Source organism: Lygodium microphyllum, chromosome 1, assembly GCF_053477565.2.
Source record: "Lygodium microphyllum isolate KBCC chromosome 1, Lygodium_microphyllum_v1.1.10, whole genome shotgun sequence".
Lineage (NCBI taxonomy): Eukaryota > Viridiplantae > Streptophyta > Polypodiopsida > Schizaeales > Lygodiaceae > Lygodium > Lygodium microphyllum.
The window spans coordinates 46,008,827-46,021,630 of NC_141135.1; the positions used below are offsets into that span (position 1 = coordinate 46,008,827).

The following is a 12,804-nucleotide window of genomic DNA, read 5'->3' on the forward strand; positions in this document are numbered from 1 at the left end:
GCCTAGCCGCCCGTGTATTACTACACTGACAGTCACTGCCACTGCACACTGCAGGTGGTGGGCGCCCGTCATCGTCACTTTATTCTTTATTCTTTTAGTGACGGTTTGAATAAAGGAAGGCCTGGTCACACGTTGTGACTGTTGGAGTTCCCATTTCTTGTCTCTCTCTTTCTTGCTATTGCTCTCCCGCCATAGCTCTCGAGTGCAAGCTTTAATCCTTCTCACCTTTCAGTGCTGCTATTACTTGGAGTAGCAAGAAACGGTCGACAATTGCTTGTTGAGCTAAAACATGCTTTTTAGCTGATTAGCATTCTTAAACAACCCCAAAACACACTTAATTAATGAAAAACCTTAAAAAGGAAAGTGGTCCAAGAGAGTTTTAGTGGTCCCCCCAAAACTCTATTTTTTGGGGCAACCTTCAACATCTATAAATAGACAAGCTGCACCCATTCAATCTTATCTCGTTGGTGTAGGTTTCTCACCCTTGAGTACAGATTTCAGCCATCAGTCCACACACACGTGGCTGTCTAGTCCCAACAATTATTGCCACATCTTCCCTTTGCTACGTTTGCACCTCTAGTGTGTAGGCAACAGTTGTTAGCCCATCTTCCTTATTAGGCGACCTTTTGCTGTTGTATTTGGACCTCTTCATCACTTTGCAATAATTGGTGACTGCATCTACAGCTTGTGTTTGGTGTCTTCTCTCTAGGTGATAACTTCGTCCATCTAGCGACAACTGCCAACCCTCTTCCACACTTGTCTAGCTTGTGTTTTTTGGTGCTCCAGGTTCTCGTAACACCAACTTTTGTTGCATCCTCTCCATCCTACACTCTGACTGGTGGTCATAGACTTGGGATTCGTCTTCGGTGGACGTCACTCTTCGACACTTTGCTTTGCCCTTAAGTATGTGCATACTCTTACATTCATTTATAGTATTCATTCACTTTAGAGTTGTGTTCTTCTCTCACTTCTTCTGTTTGTGTTTGAGTTTCTGAGTTTGAGTTTTGAGTTTTGCTTTAGGGTTTGAGTTTTGCTTTCTATGTCTGTGTGTGTCTCTTTGTGTTTTTGTAGTGGTTGTATACTCTGTGTTTCCTCAGTACAAAATCTAGCAGCTTTCTTCACATGGTATCAGAGCCGATGCTCTTGTAAAGAGTTTCTTGAGGATATTGTGGAGAGCTTGGTTTCACACGAGGCGCACACTATGACTTATAGCCGAATCACAATGTCATAGACACCTTATGCAATTCCTATGATATTTCATCAAGCTTCTTCATCATTGGAGACCTTGAGATGGCATTATGGGCTCAATGAGGAGGATGACACTCCATCTTCACAGTCACCTTCTTTTTCTATTCTTATTTCAGATTTCACCCACATGATAGAGGACTTTGAGGGGTACTATCGCAACAAGTACGATGATGTTTATACCCCTCCTACTAGTTTTACTACCACATTCGGATTTGCCGGTGCTGGCCATCTCTCCGATCATGGAGGATATATAGCATTTGGAACATCTAGCGATTCATCTTTATCATCTCAACTAGATCCATTGTTAGATTTGTACAATTCTTTTGAGTTGCATGAATCAAAACCCTGCCCTGTTTCTTTCTTTGAGGTATAGGATCTGGATGGCTTTGCATATGTGAACTTCAATAGAGGGGGACTCTCGAAGTAGATATAATTGAGGTACATTTACAGTTTGTGTTTCTTTGAGCATGTAACACACACTTCTCAATTCCTTCCCATCCCTTCCTCTTCTTTATCACACCTTGATCACCTCTCATCATCTTTCCAAAACCTTGGATTATACTCCACATCCGTATTACACACCCTAGGGGTTGGATGTGCCATCTCCCCTCCTAGCACTTTCCCATTCTCTAGCCCATTCTCTACCTCTTTGTACCTTGGTCCTTTGTTAGGGGGAATGTTACCCTTGAACATATTGCCTCTCATCTTTTTGCAAATGAGCACACCCATAGTACCAGGGATGACTCTGATGGGCATCCCTCTCACTACCCCCTGATTCATATCTCACATGACCACTGAGACGCAAGGGTTTCCATCCTCAGCTTATGGTGCGTCTTCACACTCTCCTTGGGTTACACTTATATAGGGATTCCCATCTTTTGCTCCACGTGTTTCCATTCCACCTCCTTGGGTTACTCATATGGCTATCATACCTATGCCTAGTTAGCCCATTCCTACCTATGGATCCACCTTGCATACTCACCATATGCCTCGTGGGCACTTTGGGTCCCATTTCCAAGTGTACTCCATTCCCCTATCCTATCCACATTACACTTTCTTGGATTATCCATCACCTAGCACTACCACTCTTGTTGCAACGGCCAAAAATGCCTTCATGGATGAGACTCGTTTTCACGGGTCAAATTTTACTACTTGGTCAAATTTCATGCAACAAGTGCTTGAGTCTCTTGGCCTTTGGGACCTCGTCGTTGATCTAGAGTCTCTATCAGCTCACCTTGACTATATTTATCAATAGAGAGCCCACAATGCCACAACCAATGTTGAGCTGATGTAGGCATTGCTTCTTGAGTTTCACTCTTAGTTACAACACTTCTTGCTCATATCACAACATTGGAGTCATCTTCTCGATCACTATGTGGTCAGAGATCATACTCGGCGCACAAATCTCGACTTTGAGTTTCAAGAGTTCTCTATTAAGGAAGGGGATGATTTGAAAGTCAAGTTGGTTGAATATAGATGTTTACTCGCTGAGCTTGCCACTATTGGCTCTTTGAAGTCAGACGATGATCAGGTTACATTCATCTTGAATAAGTTTTCCGATCAATTTTATCGAGCACATTATCTCACATGCTAGACTATTTACCTTCTGTGAGGTTGAATGTCAGTTATCGCGTTTTGCGAGGTTGCATGATGAAGTCTACAAGAAATCCTCATCATAGGCTTATTCAAAGTAGAGGGGGTCGGTTGTCTCTTCTTCGGGAGGAAAAACCACGAGTGGCAAGAACTCGCAAGATGTGAAGGCAAGCCAATCCAAGAGTGATACCTCTTCCTCAGATAGAACCAAAGAATCAAGATCTAATTGGCAGTAACACCCTAAGAAAAATAGGTTTTGCACACACTACCAGAGATCTGGCCATGTGGATGAGGAGTGTCGCTTCAAGGACCAAGGTCTCCCAGCTAAAAAGTCTTAGCAGATTGTTGCATTTGAATAGTCTAGTGGGGCTATGCCTTCCGCTTCGGCTTCATCTGCTCTCTTAGCACCAGTCGTTGTTGCTGGATATGTGGCATGTGGATAGCCTCGAGTCAAAAGACAGTCTCTTTCACTATCCCTGAGGGATTGTTTGATTGGTCTGCAAGTTTTGATCCCATTGCACTTCATGCATCCATCTCACCTCCCTCTCCACCTCGTGAGGCATTTCATTGGCAGAGATGTGCTATTGGGCGTATGCGATGGTGACCACACTCTTAGGCTAGCATGTCTCTAGGTCCCTTTGGATACCCTTGGTCAGTCTAGTATTCATTTTTTGTACCCTTAGAGTCGGACCCATAGGATTCATTGTCCTTAGCTTTTCCATTCTTATGTCTTCTGTTGCACTTACTCACACCTATACACATTTATTGCATTGTACTTTTAGTTAGCTTTTTCTTTTTGTTATGTTTTGCTTTTGGAGCATCTCACTATTGACCTCTATGCTTGTAGATTCTTATCTCTTTTGCAGGGTTTTGTATTTCAGTCAGGCTAACTTGTAGGTTTGCTTTGGTCCTTCTTGGGTTGGAGACGTGGAGATGTGTGTTGTTGCTTTCATGGTTTCATTATCCTATAATTGTTTGCTCTTCTTCCAGCATGGAGGCTTCCCCTCCCGAGACGGATTGTGCAGGATCTCTCTTGATGCTATCATGGCAGTGACTTCTACCTTGCTCTTCTAGCAGGGTGCTTCATTCTTTTCATCATCATCTTCTTCCATTCATCATGGTTCTTGGTACCACACAAAGACTGACATTAGGCTTCTCTTCCTCCTTCGGCATCTACATCCAAGTTGAGAGGGGGATCCTACCTTTCTTGGTATTTTGCAAGCTTTAGCACTTTGTCTTTGATATCGGCTTCTTTTCCCTTGCTGTACCTTTCCCCTTTGCATTGCATGATTTCATCACCTTTGTACTAGGGCACTTGGGTAAGTGAATAATTTCCTCATAAGAGACATTGTCCAAGTGGCACCTACTACATGAGCATTTTTTAGCATGTTGCATACTTTGTATCTCATTGTGTAGAGCACTACTTGAGCGGATCCTAAGTTGTTTCCACTAGCGGTTATCGTCACCACACTACCATACTCCATTATATGGATACCTCATCACCTTTTTTTCCTCGTCATCGATACCCTCTAGTGGGTGGGTAAGCTTGTACTGTTTTGTGATGTGTTGGGTATACCCTCTCTACTTTTGTCTTTTGGGTCACTGTTATTCAATCGGCGGTCTCCCATAAAATTTAACTCACTCAATAAAAAAAGAAAAAAAAAGTTAAATGTGGTTCCATTTGCTTTTGTAGAGCTTGGTAGTCCATTGGGCAGCTGACATGCACCCTTTGTCTCATGCCCTGTGCTCTATAGGGTGACTACTTGGACTCCCTTAGTAAGATAACCATCGCCTTTGTAGTCTTGGTAGGCCACTGGGCAGCTAACGTGTATCCTTTGTCCGATGCCTTGGTTGCTTTGGGATGGGATGCCTTGGGGTAGGTAAAAATCAAAGTGGTTGGCCTAACCTTTCGTCTCAATTTTGGGCTTGAGAGAGGGTGTTGAGCTAAAACACACTTTTTATTTGATTAGCATTCTTAAATAGCCCCAAAATACACTTAATGAATGAAAAAACCTAAATAGGGGAGCGGTCCGAGAGAGTTTCAGTGGTCCCCGCAAAACCCTAATTCTTTTGGGCACTCTTCAACATCTATAAATAGATAGGTTGCCCCCATTCAGCCTTGTCTCATTGTGCAGGTTTCTCACCCTTTGAGTGCAGATTTTAGCCATTAGTCTAGACATACATAGTTGTCTAGTCCGAGCGACTGCTATCACACCTTTCCTTTGCTGGATTTGCACCTCCAAAGGCAATAGTTGGTGGCCTATCTCCCTCATCAGGCGACCTGCTACTGCGTTTGGACCCCTTCATCACTTGGCGGCAGCTGACGATTGTATCTACAGCTTGCGTTTGGGGTCTTCTCTCGAGGCGACAACTCCTCACCAGGCGACAGTTGCCAGTTCTCTTCCACACCTATCCAGCTTTTTTTTTTGGTGCTCTAGGTTCTTCTGACACCTGCGTTTGCTGCATCCTCTCCATCCTACACTTTGACTGGTGGTCATAGACTTGGGATCCATCTCCAATGGACATCACTCTCCAATACTTTGCTCTGCCCTTGAGTATGTGTACACTCTTACATTTATTTACAATATTCATTCACTTCAGAGTTGTGTTCTTCTCTTCCTTTTTCTGTTTGTGTGTGAGTTTCTGAGTTTGAGTTTTGAGTTTTACATTTAGGGTTTGAGTTTTGCTTTCTATGTCTGTGTCTATCTCTTTGCATTTCTATCGTGGTCGTACACTTTGTGTTTCCCAAACCCTAGCGAGTTTCTTCACACTGCCTTGTCTAGTACAGAGGTGCTTCAATTGCAGTATGTGAGGTAGCTTGGTTACGTAAGCTACTTGGTGATTTGGGGATGCGAGGAGTGTTGAGATGTTGAGCTTTACATGAGCTAGCATTCACTACGTGTCTTGGTGATGTGGTAGGATATTATTCATTGGTGTGTTAGGTGACCGAATGAGGATACGATAGTGATTTTACAGTTGGACTACACCCACATAGTCCATCCTTGGTCATGGCACATTTATTGTGCTACCTCTTCTTTCCTTAGTGGGTTCACACTTAGTGACCGCATGCACATACATTGTGGTACTTTCATATTAGTCTTTTATTATGTTGTAGACTTAGTTCTTGTGTGTGGAAGAAGAAGAAGATTTCAGCCCTATCTCTTTGTGCTCTTAAGTCTCCATTGCTTTTGTGTGTGTGTGCTCTTGTTTGCTTCACCTCTCTCCACTCTTGTTTGTTTTCAGTTCTAAGATAGTTGTATGTGTTTTCTGAGGTGTCTATATGGCCTTTTTGACATTACAATGTGTTTTTTGCTGTTATGTTCATTTTTGAAGGTAGGATATTAAATGTTCTATATTTGCCAGCAATTCTAGGCAAAAAAAACTCTCATTTTCCAATCATTTTCAGGCTCTTATACCAATGATAGAGGAAGGATTGCTGATTGCTGGTCTGAACTAAGATTAGAATTTAGTGCAGAAAGTAAAGAAGAAAATGTGTGGGGTGAGCTGTCCATTCACCTTGTAGCCTTGGCATGACCCTTTTTGTGATTAGCTACCTTAATCCTTAGCAAGCGTTTGCACACTTATAGCATCACCCACTTGGCTTTAGCCCCTATTCATATGTGTGAGCCCCATACATCAATTGGCCTTAGCCCTGGTCACACGTACCTTAAGTGTGGTAATAGTTGTACACCCCTAAACCCCGGGTGATATATTCTATATTTCGCACATGGTAACAAAGTCCTAATTAATTATCGCATTAATTTACATGACACAAGGGATAAGACTTAAGGCTTTTTTAATTTATCACATTAATTTACATGTGCAAGGGATAATACTTAAGGCTTGCTTAATTTATTCACCAAGGTCATAATACAATCATTTTGCAAGCACCTACTCTTGGAGAAGACAACTACAAAATCCATGGAGATGTTCTCCCAATATAGCTCCAAGATGGCCACTGAAAAGTGCCTTACATAAGCTATCTTGCTTATAGATGCTTTTAAAACACCAAAAGTGAAAATAAGGATGTGCTTTCGAGTCCACTTTACTTGCTTTTAGCCCCTAGTTACTGGATGCTTTTACATATTTGTTAGGCACGGTCCACTTTATCTGCTTCTAGCCCTAATTAGTGGGGACACATATCTTTGTTAAGCTAAGTACTTAACATAGTGATTGGTTCAGTAAACAGGTAGGATACTATGGTTTAATGTTGAATGGCTGTTAATTACTATAAGCAGTTAAGGTTAGGGAGTATCAATTTGTTCTCTGTGAAACATGCAGTAATAGAAGACACAAAATTTCAATTGTTTTGCAAGTGTAGAGATTCTGGCATCTAATGCTATCGATATTTACACTACCTTTTTCAGTTGGAGTTATGTATATGCAACAACGGTAGCAGTTTTCATTTCAGAGTTCGAGTTTGACAAATGGCACGAACATATGCGGCTGTTGAGCTAGATCCAGATGTGAAACCAAAGGGCTGGAATCTTGTCTCGAGATCACTTTCACATGTTGGGCTGATTAGAAAGCTGCGGAAGAATGGATTTTATGCGAACTTTAATAGTCTTGATGAGTTGGAGAGGCATTGTAAGGAACTCTCAGAGAGGAATTACAAAGAAGGAGCAGCATTTAATAGCGGAATGGATGAATCTGGACAATTGTCTTGCTCAAAAGGGTTGTTTTCAGAAACGAGGTTCGTACTCACTTTTATGCCTTTGCTTGCATCTTTTGTGTGCTTCATTAATGCTTGTTCATGAAGTAGATGATTCTAGAAGAATGTTATGATCACTTTAATTTTACTACGTTTTGATTCACATGATATATCTGTTAAATAGGATAAACACTTCAGGTCTCATAGGTCGTTTTAGCCTTCTGTATGATCATTTTCTTTCTTCTCTCTCTTTTCCTCCCAAGCCCTTACATGCTCTTTCATGGTCAAGAATTTGTTGAAAGATCATAAGGTACTTACTTAACTACTTGAAATTGCTTGACTCTGCAGGAATCATCAAACAGAACAAAATTTCAAACCTTCTTATTCCCTTCGAGTGGGTAGTACAAAACTAGAACATGAAATCAGAGGCAATCTGACAAGTAACAAAGATGCAGATGATAATTCTATGCATTCTGAATCACAGAATGAAAGTTCTCATAAACCAACTTCACCTACATCTGCAACTGTTAGGAAAGCACTGTCACAAGAAGCCATGTCTACTGGCTCTATTTCACCACATGGTGAAATTTCAAGGAATTGTTTAATAGGAAAATGGAGCTTGCTGTTCAGAGAGGGAACATATATTCCAATCACTGAGATCCCCTATGTAGGTTCAGAAACTACTGGTGCTTCATTTCCAAAAGATATTTTCCTGTCTGGTTATGCAAATGCAGAACAGAAGAAGTTCAAAACAAAGATTGATGGCTGGAAATTAGATCTGACAGAAGAATATAAACTTGTTGTCCATGTTAGAACTACTGGGAAGGAGTGGTAAGTTTTCCATTGTCATGTGTGCAGTTAAGGTATTCTTCAAAATTCACAGCACTGAGTTCTTGCCTATGCTGGAATACAATCAGGATGCAGTTAGGGACACCAGAAACTGGCTACGAGCAGTCTATAAGAAATGTGCTGGTCTGTTGTGCACTGTTTTCCCTGCTGAAGGAGGTTACTGAAGTTTCAAAGGACATTCTTCTCCAGAAACTGAAAATGGAATTCTGGTATGTAAGTTCACTCCTTTATTTCATTTAGACTTTATGGAAAACAAATGGTGTCTGTTTTTGCAAATACAGAACTGTGCATTGATATTTGGAATTTACAAAGAAGGTTTTGTAACTTCAAAGTTTTATAAAGCTTGTGGTTGATACGAGTTCAAATGTTTACAGTTTTTTGGCATCTGCTATTCAGGAACTTTCGGTTGCATTAGAATAGAAGTCTCTAGTACGATTTCATTGTGTATTCTAGTTATTTTTGACCACTGGCACCACCTGATTGTACCTTTTCTTTTCTTTTTTTTGCATCATCTGCATGATTTCTGGAGCATTTAGCTATTGCATTTCATTCATGCAAATGGCAGTGTTAGTCAAATGTCCCTGATTTCTTGTTCGTTTCATGTAACCCAACCTTTAATTCCAGTGAAAACTAAGGTTATGTCGATGACATGTGCTCTTCCAGTAATTTCCCCATTTTATTCTCGTGATGTCAGTTCTTCTCTACAAGCAATGCTGCTAAGGCCTATTGCTTATTCTTTGTTTCTGTTTCCCCTCAAGTCTTAGGGAGTGTCAAGTTAAAATCAGGCCTACTTCTGAATATAGTCTTAGACACTTGGATGAGGCTTCATTAACGGCTTTTATCACAATGTGGGGGAAGGCAGTTGGTTATCATCTTTTAAATAATCTTAGTGTTTGTGGCAGTGATTGGGTTGTCAGTCCACAGGAAGATGACTTGTTTGAAGGGATCATGCTCATCAAGCAACTACATTTGGACTTCACATATGTAAGTGAACAGTTATTTCCTTAAATAGGTTTCAAGGCATTTGCACTTTTGATCTCAAAGATATAAGCATCCTTGACATATGCTTGAAGGCTTATGTAGCTGTCAAAGATTGTAATTAACAATTAAGCAGCCTATTTCATCCTTTTTATTACCTCTGCCATTTGATCATGTCTCAAGTGGGGGGATGCGGGAGCTGCATTTTCTCTTCAGCTTTTTAACACTGCTGAAAAAAATTATTTTTCAGGATTTTCACAAACTAGACTTATTTCTGGCATCCATGAGGTCTCAAGAGCCTGGGTTTGCTGAAGAATCTGATGCAGATAGTGATAGCAAACCTGTTTCTTTCAAACGTGTCCGAAAGTTTATCACTGCGGACGACACTGATGTTGAACCTGCCAGCCCTGAACGTGATAGTAAGGTGTTAGTTCAGCCACAGCTTGATTCTGATAGTGATAAGGAGCCTTTGGTTCTGAAGAGAATGAGAAAAGTATCTGATACTGACAAAGATCCTTCTGAAGATTCCTCACCCTTTTCAGATGGGGAAGATCACGTTTCCTTTTGTGTAAGGGTTGCCACTCTAAAAAGAAGAAGATCAACTTCTAAAACAAATGAGAGTTTCTTGGGAGATGCCTGTCTGCATGGCCGAGTTGTTTTGGATCATTGTCACAGGTACATTCGTATGTAGAAAAGTTTCTCCTGAAAAGAGTGGTCTGGAGATGTTTAAACAGGTCTAAAATGTGAGGATAAACCCTTCTGTTGTGTGCCTGTATTGGTTTGAACCGTAATGTGTAAGTTTTGCCAGCATTAAGAGGGCTCATAATTCTGACTACATCATAATTTTTGTTTATAATTGGATTGAAATCGAAATTTATTTTTACAGTACAAGCTTTATGAATGAAGATCTATGCTTTGCATTGCTGTAGCATCATGTAGTTAGTGTGGCAGAATGTTTTTAGGATCATGTGTGCCTGCTTGTCTAGCTATTAACTGCAAACTGGAATAGTGGCATGGTCAGACAGTGTGTGCAATATGTTTTATCTCATATGCTCAAGTTTAGTCATCAATGCTGAAGACATCTGGAATCATTAACAAAAATCCTTTGCCTTCATTTTCTTTTTGTATCAGGGAGCGCAAATCCTGTGTTGATTACCAGGATTCTGTGAGGCTTGCATCTGTTTCTGTCAATAAGGAAAGCTTTCCTACGAAACTACAAGAAGGGGCACAGAGTATTCATACTATCTCTCAAGCTGAACCAGCCCATGCTGTATCAACTCACATGGATTTCAAAATCAGGTTAGCATTGGGTAGGGAGTACTGTCACTGGCTCACTATTCATTTTGGTGTAAAGTTATGGCTAAGTTCCTCACAAAGGTCCCATCATTCTAGGCCTATTTTGCACTTTTTGCTGTAATTATGATGCTCAACTAAGATTCTGTCGTGGAAAACTATCCGGCCTACTGTGCCTTATGTCTAAGTGCGTGTTGCTATTATGGAGTTGCAGTTGCTGCTGACCATGGACAACCATCTGAAAACACTTGGGTCAGAATTGTGTTACCAAAATTTCAATGATTGGCTAGGTAGAGATAGTTATATGTTCAACCAGGTCCAGCTCATCGGTTTGCACAGGATATGTCAAGGTGAAGTCTAATATACTGGAGCTCAGGAATTTAGATATTGCATTGTGCTGAATAAAGTTACATTGGCCTCCGTCTGTACATTGCTTCTTGATGTAGTGGTGCTTTGGACCCTTCCATTTTTAATATGTTCACAAAGTTCTCTCAGGCTGTTGGTCATATCTGGTTGGCACTTTGCAAGGGCCCATATTCTAGTGGGAGCACATCTTCCTCCTCATGAATATTGTGCCCTGTTATTCTAAAATCATAAATAGCCCAACATTCAGTTCTGCAATAAGAAGGGATGGCTAGTCTTATTACCCAATAAAAGACAAAAACGAGAATAAGGGCTGACAGCATGGCTGGAGGCCCAAAAGTAGCAGGTTCAACATTTGAGGTGGAGCTAAGTCATATTAGGGGCAAGGCCTCTCTGAAAGTGGTTTTGAGGAATGAGAGCAAGAAGCCAATCCAAGGGAGTTCAGATTTGGTAGGTGCTGCCGTTCAGCTGCCAGGAACATGAAAACAGGCTGTGCTTCCTAAAGATGCAGAGAAAGAGTGGCAAGAGTGCCTACAGCTGATCCCAACATTCTCTGGGGGAGTGAAGGCTGTCAACACTCAGCTAAAGTAGTGGCCATTCAGGACTGTACCTGCTGATTACAAGCTGCCGCTTCACTTTCTTTTCACTGTCACTTCGCATATGCATGTTTGTATGACCTAAGAAGTTTAAGAACAGAATGAGAAACGAGATTAGATGCCGATTTATCACTCTGCCATAAGTTTGGACCTTGGAACAGCCATAGCCAGCCAACAACTCAGCCATTTTCAGCCATTAGCTACTGTTCCTCTTCCAGTTGCTGCCTGCTGTATACTAGTCCCTTCTTTAATCTTGGGAGGTTCAAATGATGAAGTTATCTCAGCTGCGAGCACTTTTGTTGCAAATAATTGGATGGACTGTTTAGTTGTGAAAAAACGATATCGTAAAATCGACCCTCTTACTTTTCTCTATTGTAGCTCTACGTCTTTTCCATTTTTATTTTGCTGTGTAAAGCTGCCAAAACACTAAAATCAGCTGTGTAAGACCCTAGTTTCTGGTTGGAAGATGCTAATTTTTGCATGTGGGCAGGGAGCTGCCTTTAGTATGAAGATTTAGTGCCTGGTCTAAATTCAGTGTCAACAACTTGGAGATTTAAGCTAGTTGTTATGAAGACCTGTTAAGATGTATGGGGCAGCCACCAGTGTTTGTTCCTAGCAAGGGGCATTGCTGATCTTATAGCCATTGCAAGATGCCGTGGGACAAGCCACCGATGGAAACATTAGCAAGATTTAATCGACTTCTAGGAGGCATGCATTGTACATGTGTACGGAAAAGCCAACGTACTTTGCTTACCTACAGTAGTAGGCCATGGCAAGCACTTTTTTACTGGATATAGTCTCTTTTTGTTGATGTATATGTTTCAGCCTACAGCTCCTTATGCAGTAGGATTGCAAAAGGAGAAGGTTTAGTTAGCCAAATCATTTCTTAGAGGATATGAAAGAAATGTTTAAGCTTGCACAAAGCAGCATTAGGAAGGCACAAGATAGAGCTAGAGCTGTTTGAAGAGGGAGAGCAAGTGTATCTTAGGATGCCTGAGCAATTTGAAACCATGAAAAGGGGACAATGTTTAGAGTTCTCTCTAGGTATTGTGGTCCATCACAATACTTAAGGAGATAGGTGCAATGACTTGCAAGCTCCAACTTCTTGGGAGACATTGAGTTTTTCATGTAAGTTAAGGAAAAAGTTGGGTGAAGCTGATAATCGTCTTAGGGGATGAGATAGTGGAACTCTTTGATAAGCAATCCCTTCTATAGGATGATTATCTTAGGGGA

General features: G+C 41.1%; 1 protein-coding gene across 13 annotated transcripts in view; it reads left to right on the top strand.

Moving 5' to 3' along the window:
- Nucleotides 1–12,804, top strand: part of LOC148041066 (uncharacterized) — a 179,939-nt gene that overhangs the window by 13,823 nt on the left and 153,312 nt on the right. For all 13 annotated transcript variants that reach the window (XR_015690655.1, XR_015690653.1, XR_015690654.1 and 10 more), the window contains exons 2-7: nucleotides 7,209–7,534; nucleotides 7,841–8,323; nucleotides 8,410–8,550; nucleotides 9,244–9,325; nucleotides 9,570–9,994; nucleotides 10,451–10,618. Coding sequence is in view for 10 of the 13 variants with exons in the window: in XM_087676444.1 (XP_087532570.1) it covers nucleotides 7,269–7,534; nucleotides 7,841–8,323; nucleotides 8,410–8,550; nucleotides 9,244–9,325; nucleotides 9,570–9,994; nucleotides 10,451–10,618 (1,565 nt within the window). In the remaining 3 variants the exon portion in view is untranslated. The remainder of the gene's footprint in view (nucleotides 1–7,208; nucleotides 7,535–7,840; nucleotides 8,324–8,409; nucleotides 8,551–9,243; nucleotides 9,326–9,569; nucleotides 9,995–10,450; nucleotides 10,619–12,804) is intronic.